The sequence below is a fragment of the Parasteatoda tepidariorum genome, chromosome 1 (assembly GCF_043381705.1).
Source record: "Parasteatoda tepidariorum isolate YZ-2023 chromosome 1, CAS_Ptep_4.0, whole genome shotgun sequence".
NCBI lineage: Eukaryota > Metazoa > Arthropoda > Arachnida > Araneae > Theridiidae > Parasteatoda > Parasteatoda tepidariorum.
This window is the reverse complement of record NC_092204.1, coordinates 25915230-25938938: the sequence shown is the minus strand read 5'-3', so window position 1 is coordinate 25938938 and position 23709 is coordinate 25915230. Positions and strand designations below refer to the sequence as shown.

The window sequence follows — 23709 nt, the reverse complement described above, 5'->3', positions numbered from 1 at the left end:
ATATCTACATGAAGATCTGTTGCACTAATTGCTGAAAAAGCAAAATAGATTAATATATNAGTTATACTTCTTATGCGACTTCCAACAAGGTTGCGTTAAACGTTTAACGCTACATTTTTTTTGACCGGGAAATCACGTGGTAGGATCCAGTTTTCCCTCATTCATTTCCATATTGTTTCGGTTCTCACTAGCATTAAAATAATAAAAGTCCTAAAACTTTTGCTTTTCTATAAATATTATTTTAGTTTGTTTTGATACACATATAATTTATTAGAACTAGTGATCCTTCTACAACTGCCGATTCTTCTACAATTAACGTCGCAGGTTACAAAGTTTAACTTCTTCCGCACGGTGGGACTCCACGCACTTTTTTTTCTCTTTAATCCAAAAGTAATTACCATGGGAAATTCAAACACTTCATAAATCAGTTTTGATGCAAATTTTTGGGAATTCATCTATTTATTAAATTTTGGCGATTCTAATAATGCCACATTAAAAAATCCATTACCTAATATCTACATGAAGATCTGTTGCACTAATTGCTGAAAAAGCAAAATAGATTAATATATNACTCAAATTTTTCAAATGACAACCTATATATATATATATAACAAAAAAACAAGTAAAGAGCTGAATAGAATGAAAATTTTTAGCAACAAAGCCACACATCTATTTAGGAATTACAGAATAATTTTTGGAAATTCGATTGAAACTTGAATTGTTATCAAGCAAAAAGCTTCGATAGAAATTGTGTTCCAGTGATCCGCAGATAAAATTCTTCCCCCACAGATGCAATAGGGAGCAAATGAAAACATAATAAAAAATCTATTATTATATGCATATTGTTAGTTGTGACACCACCTCGAAAAATTCTTGTGTTCACCACAGATTAAAAAATGTGTAGCATCTAGAATATTTGGGAATGTTGTACAGCTCTTTGCTCAATTAGGTTCAATCATTTTCATACACTTTGAAAGCTTAAACTTTTCTTTTCAGTACAGTACTATGTTAAATTTTTAGAACCACTAAATAAATATCTATGTAATTCTTTTGGACCGATAAATTTCCAGTGTGAGCTTAAGTTCTAAATAACATTTTAGTAAATTTAGAAGCAACAGTTTTTAAATTTTTTTTTTCGTAAAGAAAAGAAATAAAGCTGTCTATAAAACACAAATTTCCATTCAATAAAAATCGTCATATTGATTGATCAGGGAAACAACATTTAAGTTTTATACATACAGCTGAGCTCATTATATTTTAAAACCCAAAATTTCGCACTTTTTAAAAATGCCACTAGGTACATCTTTCCACTAAGCTCTTGAATTGAAGAACTAAGTGGAAGAATATATGTGAAGTTATAATTTAGCATATGAACAAAAATGACAACCTTAGAATGTATAGAAAAAACAGAAAATGATTAACAAAACCTTCTTCCACTAAATATTTCCTAATCAATAGACCAACTAGTATAATCTAATGTTCTGCACCAGCAACTAATAATATATTTTTATAATTTTTTCAGTTGAACGTTTTAAGCATTTTATTAGACATATATCTTCCATCAAACTTTTCATTTTTGATTGAAACTCATATTTTAAATGAATAAAATTCAGAAAATTCTTTTTAAAAAAAAGATAGGAAACAAAGAATTAAACAAGTTAAATATCTAAAATATATCTTTTGCTAACATAAAACGCACAAAAACTTTTTTAAAAAAAATCAAAGTCAAAAAAAATTCTAATTAATTATTTTTAATTTATAAATTAGTAATGCATACCTAGACTGGTCAAATTTCGTTTTTTTGCCAAATACAATACTTTACGAGCCTGAGCTTCAGTTTTCAATGGTATTCTTTCAAGATATACTTCACTAAAAAAAAAAAAAACATAATAATAACAATCATTAACAGGAGTTAAATACATTTTAAATACTTCAACAAATAAATAAGTATTCTTACCAACTTATATCACTGTGATCAATATAGTCAATTCCAATTTGCCACAAACTGAAATCAAGATGAATAAATTATTGTATTTATAGCAATTTAAAAGAAAATTTACAAATGGTTCTGATAAATACATAAAAAAGCAGACATATTTTTTCAAACTATCAAACTTCAATGAAAGATAGGGATTCTAGTTTTACACAGATTCAAAATTAGATAATAGGTTCTATGCTAATTACGAAGGAAATCCATAGTTTTGCGAAACGAGTTTTATCATCTAATAATTTAATAATTAACTAGTTATTGCAATGCTGCATTGTTTGATCTGGTATAAAAATGTGCGAAAATTGAGACTAAGTCATTGATTTCAATGATATTCATCTTTTTACCAACAAAGAAAAATCTTGCTTAACTGGTTATTTAAGAAAAGAAAAAAGAAACTTTATTTGGTTACTTGCAACTAATCATGTTGTTGTGCATGGTTTATTAATTTTACAGCTTTCAGGCTTGGGTTTATTATCAGGCTGAATCCATTTTTGGACGAGATTTAATTGGATACCTGAAAGCGATGTCACGTGTGTGTCGAACTTGACGGATTTAACCACACGTGATGTCACTGTCAAGTATTTAATTACAGTAGGTTCCCCATTCAAAGGCTTGGAAAAAATTAAGAATATAAAAACCGGCCATTTGTAAAATTCACGGTTGTAAAAAGAGAAGCCAAAAATAAGAAATGCTAAAGGTCTACACTAGTGATTCTCAACCTTTTTTTTTTGTTGCGGCACACTTTTAACGATTTCGAAATTTGATGCACACAATGAAAAACATTAAATTAAAAGTTGCTTACTTACCTATTATACACTGTATCAAATAGTTTGTGATAATAATTTTGAATGTGACATAAAATAATATGTACTACAAAAGCACGTTTATTAAGGGATTAATTATTTCGTTCGACTTATTTTTCTGATTAGTTAGTAACAGTTATTTTTTTTTGCTAGTTATTAATTGTTAGCTTGTTTTCTACAGTTATTAACTTTTAGTTTTTTTACATTAACTGTTATTTTTTTGTGATTTCTTGTTAACTTGTTTTTTTGCTAATTATTAATTGTTAGCTTAATTTTTTTTAGTTATCCTTTGTTAATTTGTTTATTAATTTCATAGCTTACTTTAATGATGAGCTTTTATTTCTGTTTGTAAGTATATATATAAGTATAAGTATATATATATATATACACTTTTCTTTAGTTTAAACTTTACTCATAATAAAAAAAAAGCATTATAATTTTTATTGTATCGTTTCCAATATTTGGCAGCACATTTTAAGAATTTGGCGGCACACAAAAGTGCCGCGGCACAGTGGTTGAAAATCACTGGTCTACACATTGACTTCTCCTAGCTATAATTTTTACCAGATACAGTTTATTAATAAACTAATCTTGCATGAATCACTTTTAATTATAGGGATACAAAACTCTTTTTTGTGTGATAGCACATTACAAAAACTATAAAATGAGAAACCATTATGAGGAAGGTAAAATAGTAAGGTGTGTTTAGATCATCATTGAAAGTAACATATAACTGTAGTAACATGTATGCATAGTGAGTAACAAATTTTTCTCATAGCCCTTGATAAAAAAAAAAAGGCTAAAATTAAGTTCTGGCTTGAACTAAGAGAATAACTGGATAAAAGAGCATGATGACCCTAAAAAAATAACTAGAAAACAACTTTCTAATATGGCAACATTTTTTTCAAAGCTGGAAAAAAAATTCCTTTAAATTTGTATGTTCTTTTTCATTTAAGTTTTTAAATAGGAGATGACTGAAAATACACACATTTTAGGAGTAATGCGTTTAAGTTGCCATATATGTAATGGTAAGAGTAAATATTGTGAGATTGATAATGCGAAATCTGTTATTGTTGTAGGCAATATCTTTCACACTTTTTATTTTATTTCAGGAGACACATAGTATTAATTATCAGGAATATTACACATTATAATTGAAGTATTAACAAAAGTAACGTCAACAAAAACAACCCAGAATATTCCTAATTAACTTTAAAGTCATAAGGATTGTAAGCATGTAGATGTTTTAAAAAAACTACTGGAAATTAAAGAACACAGAAAAAAATACAAGGAATAATAATCCATTTCATTTATTTGCATTTAAAATTAAACTTACCTTGGATGGCACATAAGATTTTCTCCATAATTTCTCAATAGGTACTTTCTAAAATTTGCACTTTGTCTAAAATAAAAAAAACATAAATATAATTTCAAATATTTTAAATCCCAGCCGAAAAATTTATGAGGCAACACATTTGGAACAACAACTCATTTCCTTTTTTTCTCCAGAAATCCAATTTAACTACATTATATTTATTACAATATTAAATGCATTTTATAGAAAATGCTTCTACAACCAATAGAGACTCCAAATTGAGCCGTTCATTCCAATAAAGTGACCTAATTTTTATTTCAGTATTCTCAATTCAAATAGTATATATATATATATATCAGGGTTGGGTTTTTGACGTCAAAAAGTGGTTTTTGACATGACAAGGGTATAATACTGGTTTAAACCGTCAAAAACCCGTCAAAAATGTCAAAAACTGAAGTTTGCCAAGAGAATATATAAACTTCAAAACTACCAACACTTGCCATGCATTATATTGAAATTTAATTATACTATAGGTAATCAGCAGGTTTTAAAATATTTTTNTTGATTTGTTGTGGGAACATGGAGGACTTTGAGACTCGACAGATTTAACGTGCATCAGTCACCATTTACTACACGGGGAGTCTTCGGCCGGCGAGGATCGAACCCACGACCTCTTGGATATGGGCCCAGCGCCCTACCGACCAGGCTATCCTGCCCCTTCTATTGAGAGTTAGTCAATAGGAAACAAAAGTTTGGAAGAAATTATTCAAACCATTATTATTTTTTTTTTGTATTACCGCTCAATAAAATTCATCCGTCGCCAATAGCCCATTCTGCAGCTCTAGTGCGACGTAAATTAACAACAACTATGAATAAAGAAAAAGTGACAGAACATATCTATTCTTAACCTTGGGGGTCTTGGGTGCATTCTGTGTAAAAAATTATCAATTATTTTCCATTAAAGAGAACTTAAAGTTTTTATAGTGCTTCCTCAAGGATGAATCACTCTTGAAGTTTCCTATATGCATTCATAACCTTTGTAAATTCCTTTTCAATGGATTTAATAAATTCATGAATCGTAAAATATCTTGTTTGAAATTATTTATTTATTTTTTTTTTTTAAGTATTGCAGGAAGCCATTAATTTTAGAGTATTCACATTCTTCTTGATTTTATTTTTGCTTAGACTTAACAGTTCTCTGCAGTATATTATTTATCAAAAATGGTTGCCTCTAAACAGACTGAAGTTATATACATAGAACTGAAGCGAAAACTTTTGAAGGAAAGCATTACAACAAGCAAATTATATGGTTACATACTTTAAATATACATGATATCAGCATTTCATCTCATTTCTTTTAAGTGGATGCTATGCCCTGGGAGAAACATTTCATGAGGAATTATGTTTCCCTACCACTGGTAATTTGAAATTTAGAGAAAAATAAGCCTAGAATAAACAAAGTTTCAAATGCCCGGAAAATGCTTTTAAAATATCAAAATACAAAAAATTATCACAAGATAACTTTCCCACAACTTAATCCTAAGTAATTCTGACATAATTACTTGGAAATTGATAGTTTAGAACAATTTTTTCAGCATTTGAAACCTAAACACTAAATCTAGATTTACACAAACACATTTGTTACTATACTTAAAATTGCCTACATAAATAAAAGAGAATTTGCCATGAAGTGTTTCTTCTGAGGTATAACCTCCAGTAAAGTGGCCAAAGTGACCACTTATAGTTACAGGCACTTACTCTGTAATGTTAGTGTGTTATTAAATGATTAATGTACAAAAAATAAAAAGCTTACACACACAAAAAAAAAAAATATTTAAGAGTTCGGAAACACAATACTGTTGTTGTCAAGAATAGAATTATTACCCATTTTGTCCAGCACTATTTTCAATGAAATCCCCATGAGAAAAAAGATCCATGAGATGAGTAGCAAACCACCATCCATCATTAAATGTACTGAAAATATCTTTCATTAGAAAAATATAGATGAACAATACAGTAAAGAACCGAACAATACAGTAACCGATTATCCGGAACGGTCGGGACCATCGCTATTCCGAATAACTGGTTTTTCCGGTTTTCTGAATTGCTACAAAAAGCCGTTTTTTTTATTGTTAAACCCAACTAAAAAAAATAATATTTGGAAATAATCTTAAAAATTAAAAAAGACGATGAAGTAATACACTAATGATTATTTCCAAAATGATGGTAAGGTAAACATCTTTAAAAAAAGAAAGAAAAATCGTAAAATCTTATGAGGAAAAAAAAAACATTTTTTTTTTAAATGGCGAGAAAATTTAGCAAATTTCGTTCCGGTTTTTTGGTTTTCCGGTTTTCTGATTTCCGGATAACGGGTTCTGTACTGTATATCTAAAATATAGAGAAAACATGGAAAATAATAAAGATTAATGAAAAGAGAAGAAAAATAATTAATTTATCAAGTTTTTCTTTTTATACTTGTCTTTTTTGTGCTGCATATATATATATACACACACAGTGAAACCTCCTGTTATGGACACTCCTGTGAAACGGGCACCTTTCAATACGTACATATTATTAATTCCCCGTGAATCTTCTATAAATAAACCATTATGTACATTCTCCGCAAAGTTGATCACTACTGTAACCGGACATAGACAGTCATCTTTGCCCTGAAACGTTCTTTTCTATCTCTTCAAGCCGGACACTATATTTTCTAAATTTGTAAAAAAAAAAATTTCTGCTTTAAATTGCGAGGGGGGAAAAAGCAATATTTCACTATTTTATTTTCAAAGCTTGTAAATTTTCTTCTTCTTATCCATAGCTAAAAATATTGTTAAGCTATTTCACTACTAAAGAATTAATCTTTCTCCTGTCACCTTGCCTTATATTTGCAAAGAAAGGTGAGAAAATAATACTGCTTTTTGAGATAGTGGCATCTTTTGATCTTTTCATCTGGACAACATAGGTTATGAGACCCCACAAGCTGAAATAACCTCTTAAATGTTTCTTCTCCACTGAATTCTTGCATTTTCTTATAAATTTGAAGACTGTATTTAACACAGCTGGGGTAAAAAAAGAGAACAAAAAAGAGAACGTTCATATAAAGGAAACATTTATTCAGACACTTGATAGATGATTAATCGTAAATATATCAACTCCATAGGTCCTCATACTGTATAGGTCAGCATTGATTTCTTTTGTTTTCTGTGAATCGCGGGCGGCTTACTTTCAAGGAGGTATTAAACACATTTCTCATTGAGTGAAACCGACTGAAGACTTAAAGCTCCTATTCGGTATTGTATGACTAACTTGAACACCTGTGTTAACAGGAAAATTATATTAATTTTTACATAGCTGCATCTAGAATTATGTATTTATATCAAACTTTTTTTATACATTTCTTTTGTATAGAAAAAAATATTTTTCAAATTATGAATAAATATCCTTGTAGATAGTTATTGTAGATCATTTAATTATTTCTACATCATTGAAAGTACTATTCTAAAAACAATTTATGCTGATAAACTTTATTATTAGGGTACCCTTCCTGTCAACGGGCAACTCTCGTAAAGGGGCAATTATTTCGTTCCCAAGAACGTCCACTTAACCGAGGTTTCACTACATATATAAATAGAGAGAGAGGAATACATATATGTATATATAGATATATATAGAGAGAAAATTTTCAAATTTTTTTCTGATTATTTGACAGTAGTATGAAAGTTTAGGTAAGATGGAATACAAGCGCATTAGATATTATTTGTGCTTTTTTTTGAAAAAAAAAAATTCAATGTACTAAAATTATTTTCTACAGCTACTCAACAAGTAATTTGTTTACTTGGGTTTGAATAGTCTTTACAAAATTTAAAAAAACAAAACATCTTTTTAATTATATTAATTCAGTTCATAAGTTTTTTTAAAATTTATTATAAAGATTTTTTAAAAGAGGAGTTATTTTCTAAAACAATAGACAAATAGTTGTTGGCTGACAAAAATATAATGATGTCAAAGGAAGAACTAAGTTATAAATTTAAATATATGGAAATAAGATAAGTTCAAAATATGCATTTAGAAAAAATGTTTTTAATGTATGCACTATCAAATTATAAAGTAAAAATATGATTTTTCAAAAAATAACTTGTTACTTAAGAGTAGATATTATAAAGCAACGATAATTTGTAGTATTTGATGAAGTTTATTACTATAGTTTTCTGCCCTTAAGAAATTAAGAACAGCTCTGTATTGTATTCATTTAAATCAGAATAAATGTATGAATTCATTCTGACAATAAAAGAGATTATTTTAAAAAAGTAATTTTTTTTTTTTTTTTAGAATGAAGTGATTTATTTAAAACACAAAATTGCATATCATTAATCTTTAAAAAATTTAAATCATTAGAAGAAAGTGGCAATAATGCACAACATAGGTTAATTTACCATATCAAAGCAATGACATTCTTTAGATCTAATTCCATAGCAGCTAATATCACTGAATCTACAGTATTAGATTTATTCCACGAGTCACAAGTTACATTGTTGTAGTAAGTCTAAGAAGAAAAAAATATTACATGCATTATAGACAACTTGAATAAAATAATAATTAGTAAAAATATGGGTGTAACACATCACTCAATAAGTCTCCGGTTTAGCTAAGAAAAACAGCATTCTTTTTTTAGAAACTAGACTTCATAAAAGATACGTTTATTCCAACACTCTTCGAATTTCTTTTTATGCCTTTTTTGTAGAACGATTTCTTTGCTCTCAAAATAGACCCAAGTTTTAAAAATAACTTCATTTGAGCCAAATTTTTTCCCTTGGAGCATCTTTTTTAAATTTCATAAGAGCCATTGGTCGCGATGGGACAGATCTGGAAACTATGGTGAGTGGGGAAATAATTCATACAATTCAGCCATTATGTGACAAAGGGGCATTGTCTAAGTTAAACAGAATTATTTTTCTTTGCAAGTGAGGCTGCTTCTTCTTAATTTCCTAGCTTATTCAATCCAATAATATAATGTAATATTCGCTAACTAGAGTTTCATCTTTTTCAAGATAATCGATGAACAAAATACCATGCATGTCCCTAAGTACGGAGGTCACAATATTGCGAGTCAACTTTTGACTTTTTGATCGCTTTGAATGACTTTCACCCGACTGTTATCCACTCAACTGAAGTTTTTTTTTATTAAAGAGTGTTGTACTGGATCCATGTTTCATCCATTGTCATATGCAGACAAAAGATTTTTTTTTTATTTTGCTTTAAAAGTTCCAAACAGCATTCTGAATCGTCAACACATTGTTCTTTTTAGTTTGGTGTGAGTAAACGCAGCAGCCATTTTGAAAGCAACACAAGCCTGCTCAACTTTTTTTGTAAAATTGTAAACAAACTACCTTGTGATATCCTTAAGGTGACAGCTATCTCACGCAACTTCACTTTACGGTCTAAAACATTTGATTTTGAGCAACCAGAGCATTCAGCATCATCACTGTCTTTACAGCTGCATTAAAATTCAGCATACCAATCAATAATGGTTGATTTTCCTGGTGCAGAGTACCATAATAATTATCAAGCCTTTATTTTGCTTCAACAGTATTTTTTCCCTTCAAAAAATAATACTTAATCAAAACACATTCTTTTTCATCCATTCTTTTAAAAATTACAAAACAAGGGTCACTAAAACCACTTGTAACCTCAAAACTAATAATCAGGATGTCATGACATTTTGACAATTATTGTTTGAAAGTTGCTACTACTCAGAAATTATATGGCTTTGTTAGCAGTGGTGCTATTTTTGTCAGACCGGAGGCTTATTGAGTGGTGTGTTATCACAGATTTTAGTACACAATATATTAAATTTTGGCATATCATTGAAAAAAAACTTATTAGTATCTGCATACAAGTTTTATTATCTTTAAAACAAGTAAATAGCATTTTTAAAATTTTTTATATAATGAAAAATTTAATTTTCTGAAATTGTTTTTTATGTTACTGGCAAAGTGGAAAATCAGGCACTGTTTATTACAATGCTCAAAACCAACAGGAAAAATCTAAAATGATTAAGCATTTCCCTAAATAAGTGTAATTTTATCTACTTAAATATAATAAAAAATAATAATAAACTATAATATTTTTAAATGTAGAATTACTTTGTTTGGTAATAAAAGGAATTTGACAGTTTCTATTATAATTTCATTGATGGAGCAGTGAAGAACTCATAATACTTTGAGATTAATACATATACAAACGATTTTACTATTATGAAGAACTATTGCAAAGTGGGGGTAAAAATAGGATAAATTAGTTATTTTCTCATACCGATTTATAATTAAAACTTGTTATCAAGTTCAAGAATTAAAACTAAAATTCAAACAAAATTTTTAAGTACGGTTTCAATAATCTCGAAACAAAAACAAGGTGAATATAATACTTAATATTTTTGTACAAAAGTAATGTAGTGAATAATCCCTCTGTTCACCGTTTTGGAATTCCGCGATATGATTACTGTATTTTTTATTTAGAATTGATCATTTTCAAAATCAAATTAGAAAAGACAAATCAATAATTGTGAAACTACAAAACTCTGCCCTTCACGCTTCGTCATTGCATTTGACGAATTTACTAAATAAACATATTACCCCTGAATTAGGTTAATTTGGTATTGCAAATGGAGTTTCTTTTTCATAAAATGACTCTATTTTCGAAAAGCCTGAAAGAATGAATTGTGCGGATAAGGCTGCATTCAATGAACCAAGTATATAATTACTGGATTGTCTCTAAGCATGATCGCTTGAATTTTTAGATTTTTACTAGCATTAATTCAAATAAAAGAGGTTGGATAAAAAATTCAAATTTTTTGCTTTGAAAAATCATTTATTTCAAAAACTGCATTAGTATTCTTAGAAAAAGGAATGTTCCTAACATACACATACAAATAAATAAATGAAAAATCAGAAAATTAGGACAAGATATTTCTTATCAAGAATAACAGAACAGCAGAAACTCTGCATTAAAAAAAAATCATTATTTCAAAATCTAACTGAAATTTTTTTAATTATATTTCAATATTGATGCTTTCTTTCTATACATTAATAAGTCATACGCATGATGCTGTTTTGGGTGTTCAACCTTATATTACATTCTGCTGTGTAAAAACTAGAAGACTTAGAAATTTGAAATTAGAAAAATGTGTAGAAAAATTTACACATTTTTTAAAAATGGAATAAAAAAATTTAGCAGTTGAAAAATATTCAATAATTATAAACTGTTAAACTTGTAGTAAAAATGCAATGTGGACGACCTTGTAGGCCACCGAAATGTAATTACAGAATTGAAATTGGATGCGTTGCTAAAAAGCTTTTTTTACTCATGTCATTTTTTATTTATGTAGAAAAATTACTTCTCATTTATTGTTCCTTATTCAGTTGCAGATTCTGTGTTTCCAACTTTAAACATAATGTTTTCAAGTACAGTTGATTCTTTTTCAAATGATCTACAACAACCTTGTAGGCCTCCGAAACGTAATTACAGAATTGAAATTGGATGTGTTACTAAAAAGCTTTTTTTATTTGTGTCATTTTTTATTTATGTAGAAAAATTACTTCTCATTTATTGTTCCTTATTCTGTTGCAGATTCTGTGTTTCCAACTTTAAACATAATGTTTTCAAGTACAGTTGATTCTTTTTCAAATCTAAGCATTTGTTTACTTCTTTACGATTAATATATTAACAAAATTATGTTCTTACAAAAAATTGTAATAATTACATCTTTCACAAACAAAATGATCTTTTTTATCAACTTTAAAAATTAAAAAAAAATGCTGACTGAGAAAAATCCATAGGGAATGGTCTGCAGAGCCTACTTTTTTCCCCTTTTTAAAAAAAGAAAGTTGAGAAACAGAAAATATAATTCTATCATTATACAAATGGGAATGTGCGAAGAAAATAATACAAAAAAGAAAAACTTACTCTCGCTGTATCAGCTAATTCTGAGACATTTATACATGGATTCGTATACAAAAGTACAGAAACCATTAGATGGTACCAATTACGACACAAATAACTAAAATAAATAGAAAAAAAATTCTTTTTTCACTCAAGAAAAAAAAAGAGAAAACAAAATATTAAAATTTCAAAAATATTATAAACAAAATTTACAGACCTTTTCTCACTAAGCACTTCCAAGTCTCCACACAAAAGCTGGAATGTATAATAACAAATATTTTAGATTACTATACTCTATAATATTATACTATTCTATTACACTCTAAATATTCGACTTCTTGAGATTAATACAACATTAATTATTAAAAAATGCCATCTTATTAATAAGGTTGGCTCTGTTTTATTTTCTTCTTTGTAAAAACAAAATATAAAACAAGCATTAAATATTATTTAACTTGTGATAATTTATTTGATATTTTTAGAAACATTTACTCAGATTGTGGAAAGCATTTTTATTTAAGTTTTAGAAACTGATTAAATGTAATGTATACAAACTATCTGTTTATGATGAACTAATAAAATATGTTAGTTTAAACTGTTGATGAACTTTATTTTAATATCATTAAAAACTGTTAAAAACTATTAATTTTAGTCCTAACTCGTAAAGGGACATCTTTATAGAACAGATCTATATGGAAATTTAGGTATAATTTCAAAATTCAGTTTATTATGAATAGTTATCTGAGTAAAATAAAGTGGTTACATGGTTAAGTTCAGTATGATAGGGGTATTTTTTTTTATTTTTGTAAGCTTTAGTAAGTATCTAATGCTCTATATTTTATAATGAAATAGCTACAAAAAATTATTTACTTGTTTGATTATAGATCTACATAGTGATTTTAATACCAAAAATGAAATTTCTTGTAAATTTTATCTTTTAAAGAGAAGAAAGATATAAAAAAAAAAAAATGATGGTCTAAATATGTGAATTAGTTCTTATTGAGAGTTACTGTGCATATACGATTTTTAGAAACTCTTATCAGAAAAAGAAAAAAAAACAACTGACAACAATTTTGAAATCATGCATATGACCCACATATTATTCAAAGTCCTGCTTCATCCTTTTTTCTTTGGGGTATAAGTGTTGTGTGGGGACCATCCTCATTCGTTAGTTATCAATCTGATAAGAATTCCAAGAATGTGTTACATGTTGACTAAATAAATGATTGGGGATAATTAATTCCAATTCATCATAGAAAGGCAAGACAGAGAAAACTAAATTTCCTTAATGCTATCAATATCATTGCTTTGAATAACAACAATACGATCCAGGAGAAGAAACTGCTTTAATGCGTGCCGAATCTATTCATTGAAATTTGAACTCCATCCTGACTTAGTAGTTCAACAGCTGTAAATCACATTTCTTTGCTCTTTATGAATGCCTCACCATTTCCACCCCTTCAATGCTTCATTTTACTTAGATATAGCAATTGAAACTACGATAATGAAACATAGACCCATTATTTGATTAATTGCATGCACCTGGGCAATGAATATGAATGTTGTATGCCATTCTCAAAACTCTTAAAATAGTTCCATCTCTATGAATTTATTTATTTTCAATTCTAAACACTATGTTGTTTATCATTGCAAAAAAAAGAAGAAAAAAAGCGAAGCACGAATAGTCAGCCTGCATATAATCGAGAGATTACTGTAGTTAGTTAATGAAGTATGTGTCCGATCAAAAAAATAAGAATAATCTATTTAAAATTTCAAAAAAGGTTACCTAATGACATGAAACTTGACACTCCCACACCCCTAAAGCACAGTTCGGGTGTGAGTCTCATAAAATGCTTTTTTTTTTCTTTCATTATTATCAAAATATTTACATTTTCATAATAACTTTCCCAAAATGGACCTATAAAACAAAACCTGAATCCACTCCTATCACAGTCAAAATAAGATAATAGCAAACAACCTTTTTATCTGGATTTATAATGTATTAACACAAGTACTAAAACTCATTGATTTTAACAGTAATCAGTAGAAATAAAAATTTAAAAAAAAAGCACACAAATAATTTTACCTGGCAAATTTTTTCCAGATTCTCATCAGAAGAAAACTCTTCTCTCTCGAGTCTAACTCTACATTCTTCCTGCCATTGTTTCCATCTAACACGAAATTCATTCAAAGAAATCATACAATTTGCCTAAAAAAAGTAAGTTAAGTCACATGAAAATTAAAGTGATGAATCTGTTTCTTTATCTTTAAAAGGAGCTCTGTTTTCAAAAATAAGTTCAAATGAGTATATCAATTTTCCAATTTTCAATTTCACAGAGATCTTATAAAATCAATTAACCCTTTATTAATTCACCCATTTAAACTTCCATTTGTACTTGCTTCATCAAATTTTTTCCAAAATTTTTGATACCCTTAACAATTGAGGATTCTTTATACTTAGCAATTTTTTAAACCAATTTACAAAAGATCAAGCACAATGCTAAATATTTGAAAGGTTTAAAATGCATAATTAGGGATGATTCATAAAAAAATACTTGAAGTTTTCAGGAAGAAAAAAGAAGTGGTAATTTTATACTTTTGAAAAATTATAAATTTCAAATTTAATTTTTAGCAAAAAGGAATTGATACATTTCTTTCTAATCTTATTTTATGAAATTTTAAAATTTATATGCAGTATAAATGAATAAATATCATCAAAATTATAAGATCCATTATTCAAAGTAATAAAAATAACTACTTTTTATAATAATATTAAAAGATTTCAATTTTTGACAGAGAATTAGGCTGCATAAGTAATAAATAAAAAAAAGCTAAGAAAATTAAAAATAGATTCAAAAAATGACAGAAAAATTTAAAATTACTACTTTTTGATTATCTGTGTCAACATTGTTATAAAAATGTTTTGAATTATAAATAATTTCATAGTATTCACAGGTCTTTTAAATTAACTTGTTTCATTTACCATTCAAAAAAGGCAGTTTGATTTTAAATCATGTGAACAGGAATCCCGATGCGCAATTTTTCATTTGTGTGAACATGAATTGTGGTCTGCTAACTTTTATTGCAAGAATGTAAATCAAGGTTTTCTGATCTTAAATAGTATGACTAAGAATCACGTTACGTACCTTTAAAATTACATGAGTAAAAACCGTGATGTTTGATTTAAAATCATGTGACCAAAAGCAATCCTCTATTCCTAAATCACATGAAAAGGAATCGTAATATGAGATTTTTAAATTGCGTAAATACAAATCACAATGTTTGAATTTTAAATCATGCGAAAGTGAATCATGATGTGTAATTTATTATAAATCGGGCAAAAAGAATCATGTGAAATTCTTAAATCACAAGAATACAAATCACAATCAATGACTTTTAAAACACTTGAAAAGGAATAGCAATGTAAAATCTTTAAATCATGTAAATATAATGCATGATGCTTGAATTTTAAAACGAGTAAATATTGATCATGTTGGGTAATTTTTAAATTGCAAATATATATATTGGGATGTTTAATATAAAAATAGTGTGAATAAGGTTCGAAATCCTTGATTTTTAAATGGCTTGAAATGAGGTTGATATGAGAACTTGAAGATAGCATGAGTTGCTTATGAATTGAGATGAAATTAGTTTATAAATCAAGTCAATAAGAATAGAGGGGGGAAAAACTGGTATAAAATTAGGCATAAATTATGCAAATAATAATCATAATCACAAATCATGAAATAAAATTTGTACTTCAAGAGGAATAAAAAGAGAATCTGAAGAATTAAATTTTGTCTATTAGTGATCAAATGATGTAGTGATAGAAAATAGATAATTAGTGATAGAAAATTAAATAGATATTAATATTTTTTATCATTCATATAAATATAATTGAAATAATGAATAATTAAACATTATGGATAGCAAATTTAGAACAATAGACAAATTTAAAATTTGAAGAGACATTATAAATCAAGCAAATACAAAATCTATGAACAAACAGTAAGATGGTAAAGACTAATTTATCTGGTAAAGAAGACACTTAGTAGAAAAATACAAAACTATGTGAAATTTGGAAAATATGTAGATAAATGTAACATGTGGTTTTCAGCATGTTTGCACAGTTTATAATTTTGTAATTATATTAAATATAAGATACACCTTTTATCAATCAATATTTGCTGTGTATAACAGCATTTCAAAAAAATCTAAAACATAAATTCGGTTTAATGTACATAAATAAACGAAAGAAGTCACTCGCCAACATTATGTAACAAATAACATTAACAAATGCAGAAAACTCTCAACAAAATAATTTTTGCTTGAAAATATGCTATTTCAGCATGAATTAAGATATTTATCACTTTAAGAGAAAGCATATGTTTTGTTTATAACAGAGTTACATTTTTTTTATTATCATATACTTTACAATTTTGAAACATTTTATAAAAGATTAAAGGATAAATCAAATACACATGAACTAGAAATTTGTAAGCTGGGGAAGTGAAAAATATTGCGATTTGTATGCAAAGAGTGCACAAGTCTCTCAATTTGTCGATTCACACACTAATTCGGAAGAAATCTAAGGAAATCTAAAGGCCTTAGGTCCTTTGATTAGACACAAAAAAAAGTAAAATTTTAAGAGGATCATTTGATAAAATGTGATATATTTGTGATAGTAATAGACATAAGTGAGAAATTAGCACATAAAACTAATGTGTATAACATTTCTTCCAAAAGTCTGCAAAATTTCATACCCGAATAAATACAATTTATTAATTTTTTTTTTTAACAAATGATTCAGATTACATAATGTAGATTTCACAAAGATGAGCAAAATAAAATTAACTCACATTATACATGGGCATTTTTCTCATCAAATCGTCAAGGCAAGCATAATCTTCCCTGTTGTACTTCTTATGGGTAGACAGCAATGAACGGGCCACTGGTATATTCCCCTGAAGTAGGAACTGAATAATCTGTGAAAAAAAATAATAAACTTGATTATCTAAGGTGAACTAATAGAAAAACATTCACCTATAATACAAAAAAAAATTTATGAAAATATTAAGCCCGATTTGGACCTACAAAAAAATTGAAAATAAGATAATAGATTTAAAATTAAATAGCATTGCATAGTAAAAATCAAAATTGAGACATATATTACTAACAGTGTCCCAGTAATCTGGATGTAAAGATGGTTCCTCTGTTTGCATAAGTTCCTCACGTTTCTTTTGGGCATCTACAAAATGCCATTTAATCCAATCTATCAATTTATATAGCACACGTGTACCTGCATGGAACAAGATTCATAAGAAATGTAAATAATTCTACAAAAGATACTTAAACATACATATCTTATACATATAAAACTTTATTTTACCAGTTGGAGTATCAAGTATTAGGGTGTGAAGTAGATTCCACAGAAGTTCAATATCTGAAAACATTTGAAGCTAAAGGAAAATAAAAAAAACTTTCAACAGAGGAAAAGACATAAATAGAAGCATTTTTAAATCATATATCTATTAACACAGTAAATTCTAGATTAATCAGTAGCTGAATTAATCAGTTTGAGACACTGTTAGGCTTGCGATATTAAAAATTATTTCAAACTGAAGAGGATACTCAGGAAATCATAACGTATGTAGAGTTATTACAGTATATTTAAAATGTTACACATAAAAATATATTCCACTATATATGATACTAATATAGAAATGGATAATTAACAATTATATTAAAACAGAAATTATACCTTTTTTTCCCCAATTTTAATAATCTACGCAGGACCCGTACTAAGCACTCACCACCTAGCCAATTGCAATAAAATCGTAAATTCGGTAAAAAATAATTGTATTTTGGCAAAAGTATTGGTAAATGATTCATATATTTAGGGGAATTCAGAAATCTGTATCTGTCAAAAAAAAATTTATGTTTATTCAGAGAAAGTATGTGTTTATGCCTGATTTCGTAACTTAAAATATTGTCTATACTTATTAATTAGCATATTTGAGGCTACCCCCTTGAGATATTAAGATTAGGTCCTAGAACATGAAGATCCCATCATTAGACCAAATATTATTCAGTTTGATCCTTTTTTAGGTGCACTGTACAATTAATTTTAGAATTATAATTTATATCAGCAAAACTATTATAATTGTTTTTTATAATTGTTAATGATATTTATTATAATTGTTATTATACATAATTGTTTATTATATATTGTTATAATTGTTAATGATATTTATTATAATNCAGAAATTATACCTTTTTTTACCAATTTTAGTAATCTACACAGGGCCCGCACTAAGCACTCACCACCTAGCCAATTGCAATAAAGTGGCAAATTCGGAAGAAAAAAAATTGTATTTTGGCGAAAGTATTGATAAATGATCTATATATTTTGGGGGATTCAGAAATCTGTATCCGTCAACAACAAAATTTATGTTTATTCGGAGAAAGTATGTGTTTATGCCTGATTTCGTAACTTAAAATATTGTCTATACTTATTAATTAGCATATTTGAGGCTACCCCCTTGAGACATTAAGATTAGGTCCTAGAACGTGAAGATCATATCATTAGACCAAATATTATTCAGTTTGGTCCTTTTTTGTGTGCACTGTGCAATAATAATTTTAGAATTATAATTTATATCAGCAAAACTATTATAATTTTAAAATTGTTAATGATATTTATTATAATTGTTAATGCTTATTATAATTGTTAATGCTTATTATAATTGTTAATAAACTATTATAATTTTTTTTAAATCCAAAGCATTTTCTTTTTCATCTAAAAAATTAATATGTTACATAGCAATCTGCTATTTAAAATATCATTAATATTATATATATATTTTATCTTGTAAAGCAAAACAAAAAAGCAACTTTTGAAATTTATGTCACAGGTTTTTTGACATAGCAGAAATATCATCAAAAACTAATAATCAGAAATAACATTAAAAAACTTCAATGACAAACAGACTAACATGAAGGTTTTGAAGGTTTGAGCCAAATAATAAAAATTAAAAAAAAGAAAAGTCAGACATATAGTGTATTTACAATAATTACATGTTTATTATTTTTGTATAATTATATGCTTATGTATGTTTTATTGTGAATAGATTTTAGTTTTCTTGATCATTTTGTAGAAATCCTTACTGATAACTAATATAATAGAAAATTTAAACTAAAGAAATAAACTAAACTTACAAGATCAAGCAATTCTTCATCCTGAGATGTTTCTATAAAAAAAAAATAAAAAAAATCATGAATTGTTTTTTGTTTTTTTAAAAAAGAGTGATTTTCTTATGTAAAAGAAAATATGTGAGCAAAACATACGTGAAGCATGATGTAAATCCTCAACACAGGCTAAAATCACAGAACGGTACTGTTGGCTAATTCTTACAATTCTAAAAACAGAAAAACACACACAAGCAATTAAAAACACAGTAAAAAGAATTATAAAAATTCTGCAAAATAAAAATTTAACATACTCTAATCGCCTTTGATCTTCAGAAAATTTACCAATTCTTGAATTAAAAGACAAGAAGATACCTAGAAAAATACAATTGGATCAAAATCAGCTAAATAAGAAAGAAAAATTGAGCACTTCATGAGGATATCAATATTCCAGCAGTTACAACCCAATAACTAAGAAACAAAACTATCAAAATAGAATCTCATAACAAGGAATTTAAGAGGACCAGCAAAAGCATTTAACAATGAAGAAAATTATTTGAACTAAATTTTGATATCATAAAAAAATATTTCATAACAGATGAATTTTACTTTGAAAAATCTTATTATTATTTTTAATGATGCAATAACCTATTTACTGGCTAACCTAACATTATTAAATTACACAGAATTCTTGCTAAAATAAATTTTTAATTGATAAATTTTTCATAAATCAATTTTTAAGCTATAAAAGGAATTATTGTAATTGTATTGCTGAAATTTATAACAAAAATTTTTAAGGAATAAAAAAAAAAATATATCAGCCGTAACCGTAAATTTCATTGCCAAAAAATAAAAAAATACACTATTTTTAATTTTGGAATTGCTTTGTTTAGTTCTGTTTGTTCTAGTAATTTTACTAATGGAGCACTCATAATAGTTAGCTATCAATATATAGAAAATTTTTAATAGTACAGTTACATTAATAAAACAACCAGTTAATATTATCATCATCATCATTTATTAAGTAAAATTGTTAAATGAATATTGTTTTCATTAAATGACAAAACACAGCTAAAGTGTACAATAACGAATCCTACCCACAATGCTATACCCCTGAACCATTTAAATAATTAGTAGATGATCCCTATCGTATCGCTGAACTATTGCATTTTGCGATTTTACAAACATTAATTAAAATAAAAAGATGGATCTGAAATCCAAATCTTTAAATCTATTAATTTAAAACCTATATGTATTAGTAGAAAATTGGATCTTCTAAACAGAAAAAAAAACAGGTAAAAACAGGACAAAAAGCTTAAAATCAAGACAAAATATTTTTTATCAGGAAAATACTACGAACAGAGCATTTTCCATAATATTTACATTAGAGGCAACTTTTGAATAACAATTTCTGATCAACAAAAGATTTATAAATTGGACGTTCACTGTCACAGAACTATCTATGGAACTGAACATTCTGGTTATGCATTCATTCACAAGTAGTTTAAAATAAATGTAGATTTATAAGCCATAAATGACAATTTTTCTTCCTCCTTCTGCAATGACAAAAGAAGTTCTTATAGTAAATGAGATCCTGGTGAAATCCTAGTAAAATGATATTTTTATAATGTTTTAAAAGGTTTGAAGCTTTATGAATTGAAGGAACATGGAATAATCTGGAGAACTGGACATTCCGATTGTGCAGACATGCAATTTTTAGAAACAGAAAATCTGAAATTTCTTTTAAAAACTTAGTGGTTAAATAGTTCTGCTTGCGAATGAAAATTTAACAATCACTAACAGCTCGAAAAAATCAATAAGAAAGAATCCAAAATAAAAATCAATAGAAAAATCAAAAACAGCTGAAAAAAAACATCAAATCACCACATGGGTTTTTCTTGGAATTGGTGCAAATAAAACCAGTAACTGAGGCAAAAAGTGATTACTTAAATGTATAATTCATATTTTATGTGTCATATTGACATCATATGAAATAAATCAGCATTTTAAACATCACATGCAAATCAACATTCATATCGAAAAATCTAACATAAAAACGGTGGAATTGTAACTTTAAAAAGTCAGTTATCAAATGCGGTATTAAAATCGTAATAATATGTAAGAAAAGAACAGGATTTTAGAGGGGGGGAAAATTCACTGTTAAAAAAAAAAAGATTTTACTGTATGTTGTAATTTAACTTGTTTTAGAATTTTGTTCGGACAAATATTATAAATTTTAAGGAATTTTTTAATGGTTATTTTGGGTATTGTGTCCTTTCTCCAGAAAGAATGATCAACTTTACCTTAAGTTTATACAAGAACAAATACTTACTGTGAGTTTCGTTTACAAGTTTACGAACGTAATCATTAAATACAGATGGTATGGGAGTAACTTCATGAAGATATTGAGTTGCATTGACATCTGAAAAATAAGAAAGGAAAAAAATCTGAACATTAAGCTGAAAATTACCAGCCAGTTACCAGTTGTTAATTTTTTTTTTTCTGAAAAAAAAATTTAGGCTATATAGATAAACAATATTACATAAAAAATAGCAAAACGGAAGAGATTTTCATTCATTTTTAGCTTCAATACAGAAATAGGGAACTTATATCGCTGGGAATTGCTAGTTTTTAAAAAAAAAAAATTCTTAGATGAAGTAAAATGTAATCAGGAAACAACTAACTAGAAAAAAAAAAACCTGATGTTTGAATTTTAAATGCATAGAAAAATTTATTGAACAATCATTCTCAATAAAAGTTAGAGTTACATAACAACTACAAAAATCAAGAGATAAAAGATGGAAAACAAACATCAATTTATCATAAGTTTATAAAGTTATGAGTAGTCATATTATTTACCTTTTATACAATATTATTGTGAGTCTTGATGATTTTCATTTATGTAAAGAAAATCTTGACCAATGTAAAACTAACAAAAATTAGCAAAAGTGGAAAAATATTATGATTTATACTAAATGTTGATATATTTGATAATACAATGAGATATTAAAATTTATTATAAAATTTGTTATAAGAACCAATTGTCTGTACTGACGACTCAGAAAAACAGTCACAAACACATGGTTCTATAACTGGATAAGTACCCATATTACTATCTGTCCTGAGCGGCATATCCATAATATGGTGTTATGCCATACTATGGTCAAGTAGTAACTAGTAATTAGTAAAATTTGTCACCATCGACGAAACTTTTTTTAAACAAATCATTATTTCAAAAAAATGAAAAAAAGAATAGAAATAGAAACCTGCAGTCAACTTTATAGAATTTGGATACAATAGAAAATTTGGTAAACAAATAACTAGTTTTAAATCTTTAAAAAACAGCAAAATTTAAAGAAATATAAGCTGGCATATGTAAAAATAAATATAGAGTTTGATAAAAATTAAAACATTGAAAAAGAAATCTGTGATTTTCAAACGAATTTTGTTTGCATTAAATGGCGAAAGGGTTGAAACTATTTATAAGAGTAAATAAATTGCTTGCAGAAAGTTTTTCATTTTGTTTAAGTTGGGGTATTATATAATACAACTTAGTAAACTTTGGCAGCGAAAAAGAACGATGCATATGCAAAATAAAATTAATAGAGGTCAATCAGAATATCCTTGAAGATATGAATAAATGAGAAAGACGGTTTAACGATAAACATGTGTTAATGATATTGCTGTTATTATTAAATTACATAATAAACATAATTTTACCTGCTATTTTACCCGTGCCATACACTAAAAAACTGTTTCTAGATGAAAATTGAGCATGTAAACCCTGACAAAGACCGCTATCAGGAATAACCTAAAAAATAAATAAATAAACACACTGGCTATTAAAATGTGGTATAATATGTGAAGTGAAGAATAAAAGGATATAAAATCAGCACAACTGAAAACAGAAAAGGGGTTAGAATATATTTTAAGCAATCAAGCATGAAAAAGTAATAAAATTACATAATATTACCAAAGTTGATATCCCTTGATTATCCATAGAAATTACCGCCATTGAAATTAAACCTCAATATTTGTTTAGTACGTTCTCGTCTGCTTATTGTTACTTCTTGAATAAAGCTTTCAGATTTCGATAGTGTAATTCAACTATATGACATAGTTTACACCTAAGCAATTAAATTGTTTTCCATATCTTTTTATAAATTCTATTTTCTTATAAATTTATATGACTCTTTAGTTTCTTGTTGAAATTTAAGTTTAATTCCGAATGTTTAATTTGGCGATCGAAATGGACTAAAGGTGAAGTAGAGCAGAACTCTTTACCTATGACACTTCGCGTGCTTTCACCATTAGCTTCGTTAGTTTCTATCTCTATTTTTAAATAGATTAAGAAACTTTTAAGTTAGGCTTATATGGAACTGAAAACTGCATTTAACAAAGTTCTAAAAGGAAGCGTTGTGGAAATTTAAAAAAATAGTTTTTACAATTCAATAAGAAAGGGGACAATATTG

The 23709-nt window shown here is 27.2% G+C and overlaps 1 protein-coding gene across 1 annotated transcript in view; it reads right to left on the bottom strand.

Annotated features, from left to right (window-relative positions):
• LOC107438400 (nuclear pore complex protein Nup75) overlaps positions 1-23493 on the bottom strand; it is a 35152-nt gene extending 11659 nt beyond the window's left edge. Inside the window, exons 1-17 of the mRNA XM_043052942.2 lie at positions 23211-23493; positions 22958-23048; positions 21570-21659; positions 19552-19612; positions 19397-19467; positions 19268-19299; positions 17439-17508; positions 17227-17348; positions 16909-17034; positions 14136-14258; positions 12267-12304; positions 12074-12167; positions 8545-8654; positions 5993-6082; positions 4130-4195; positions 1958-2005; positions 1778-1869 (exon numbers count right to left, since the gene is read on the bottom strand). Coding sequence (XP_042908876.1) covers positions 1778-1869; positions 1958-2005; positions 4130-4195; positions 5993-6082; positions 8545-8654; positions 12074-12167; positions 12267-12304; positions 14136-14258; positions 16909-17034; positions 17227-17348; positions 17439-17508; positions 19268-19299; positions 19397-19467; positions 19552-19612; positions 21570-21659; positions 22958-23048; positions 23211-23252 — 1366 coding nt within the window. The 5' untranslated portion in view covers positions 23253-23493. The remainder of the gene's footprint in view (positions 1-1777; positions 1870-1957; positions 2006-4129; positions 4196-5992; positions 6083-8544; positions 8655-12073; positions 12168-12266; positions 12305-14135; positions 14259-16908; positions 17035-17226; positions 17349-17438; positions 17509-19267; positions 19300-19396; positions 19468-19551; positions 19613-21569; positions 21660-22957; positions 23049-23210) is intronic.
• Positions 23494-23709: the final 216 nt, after the last annotated feature.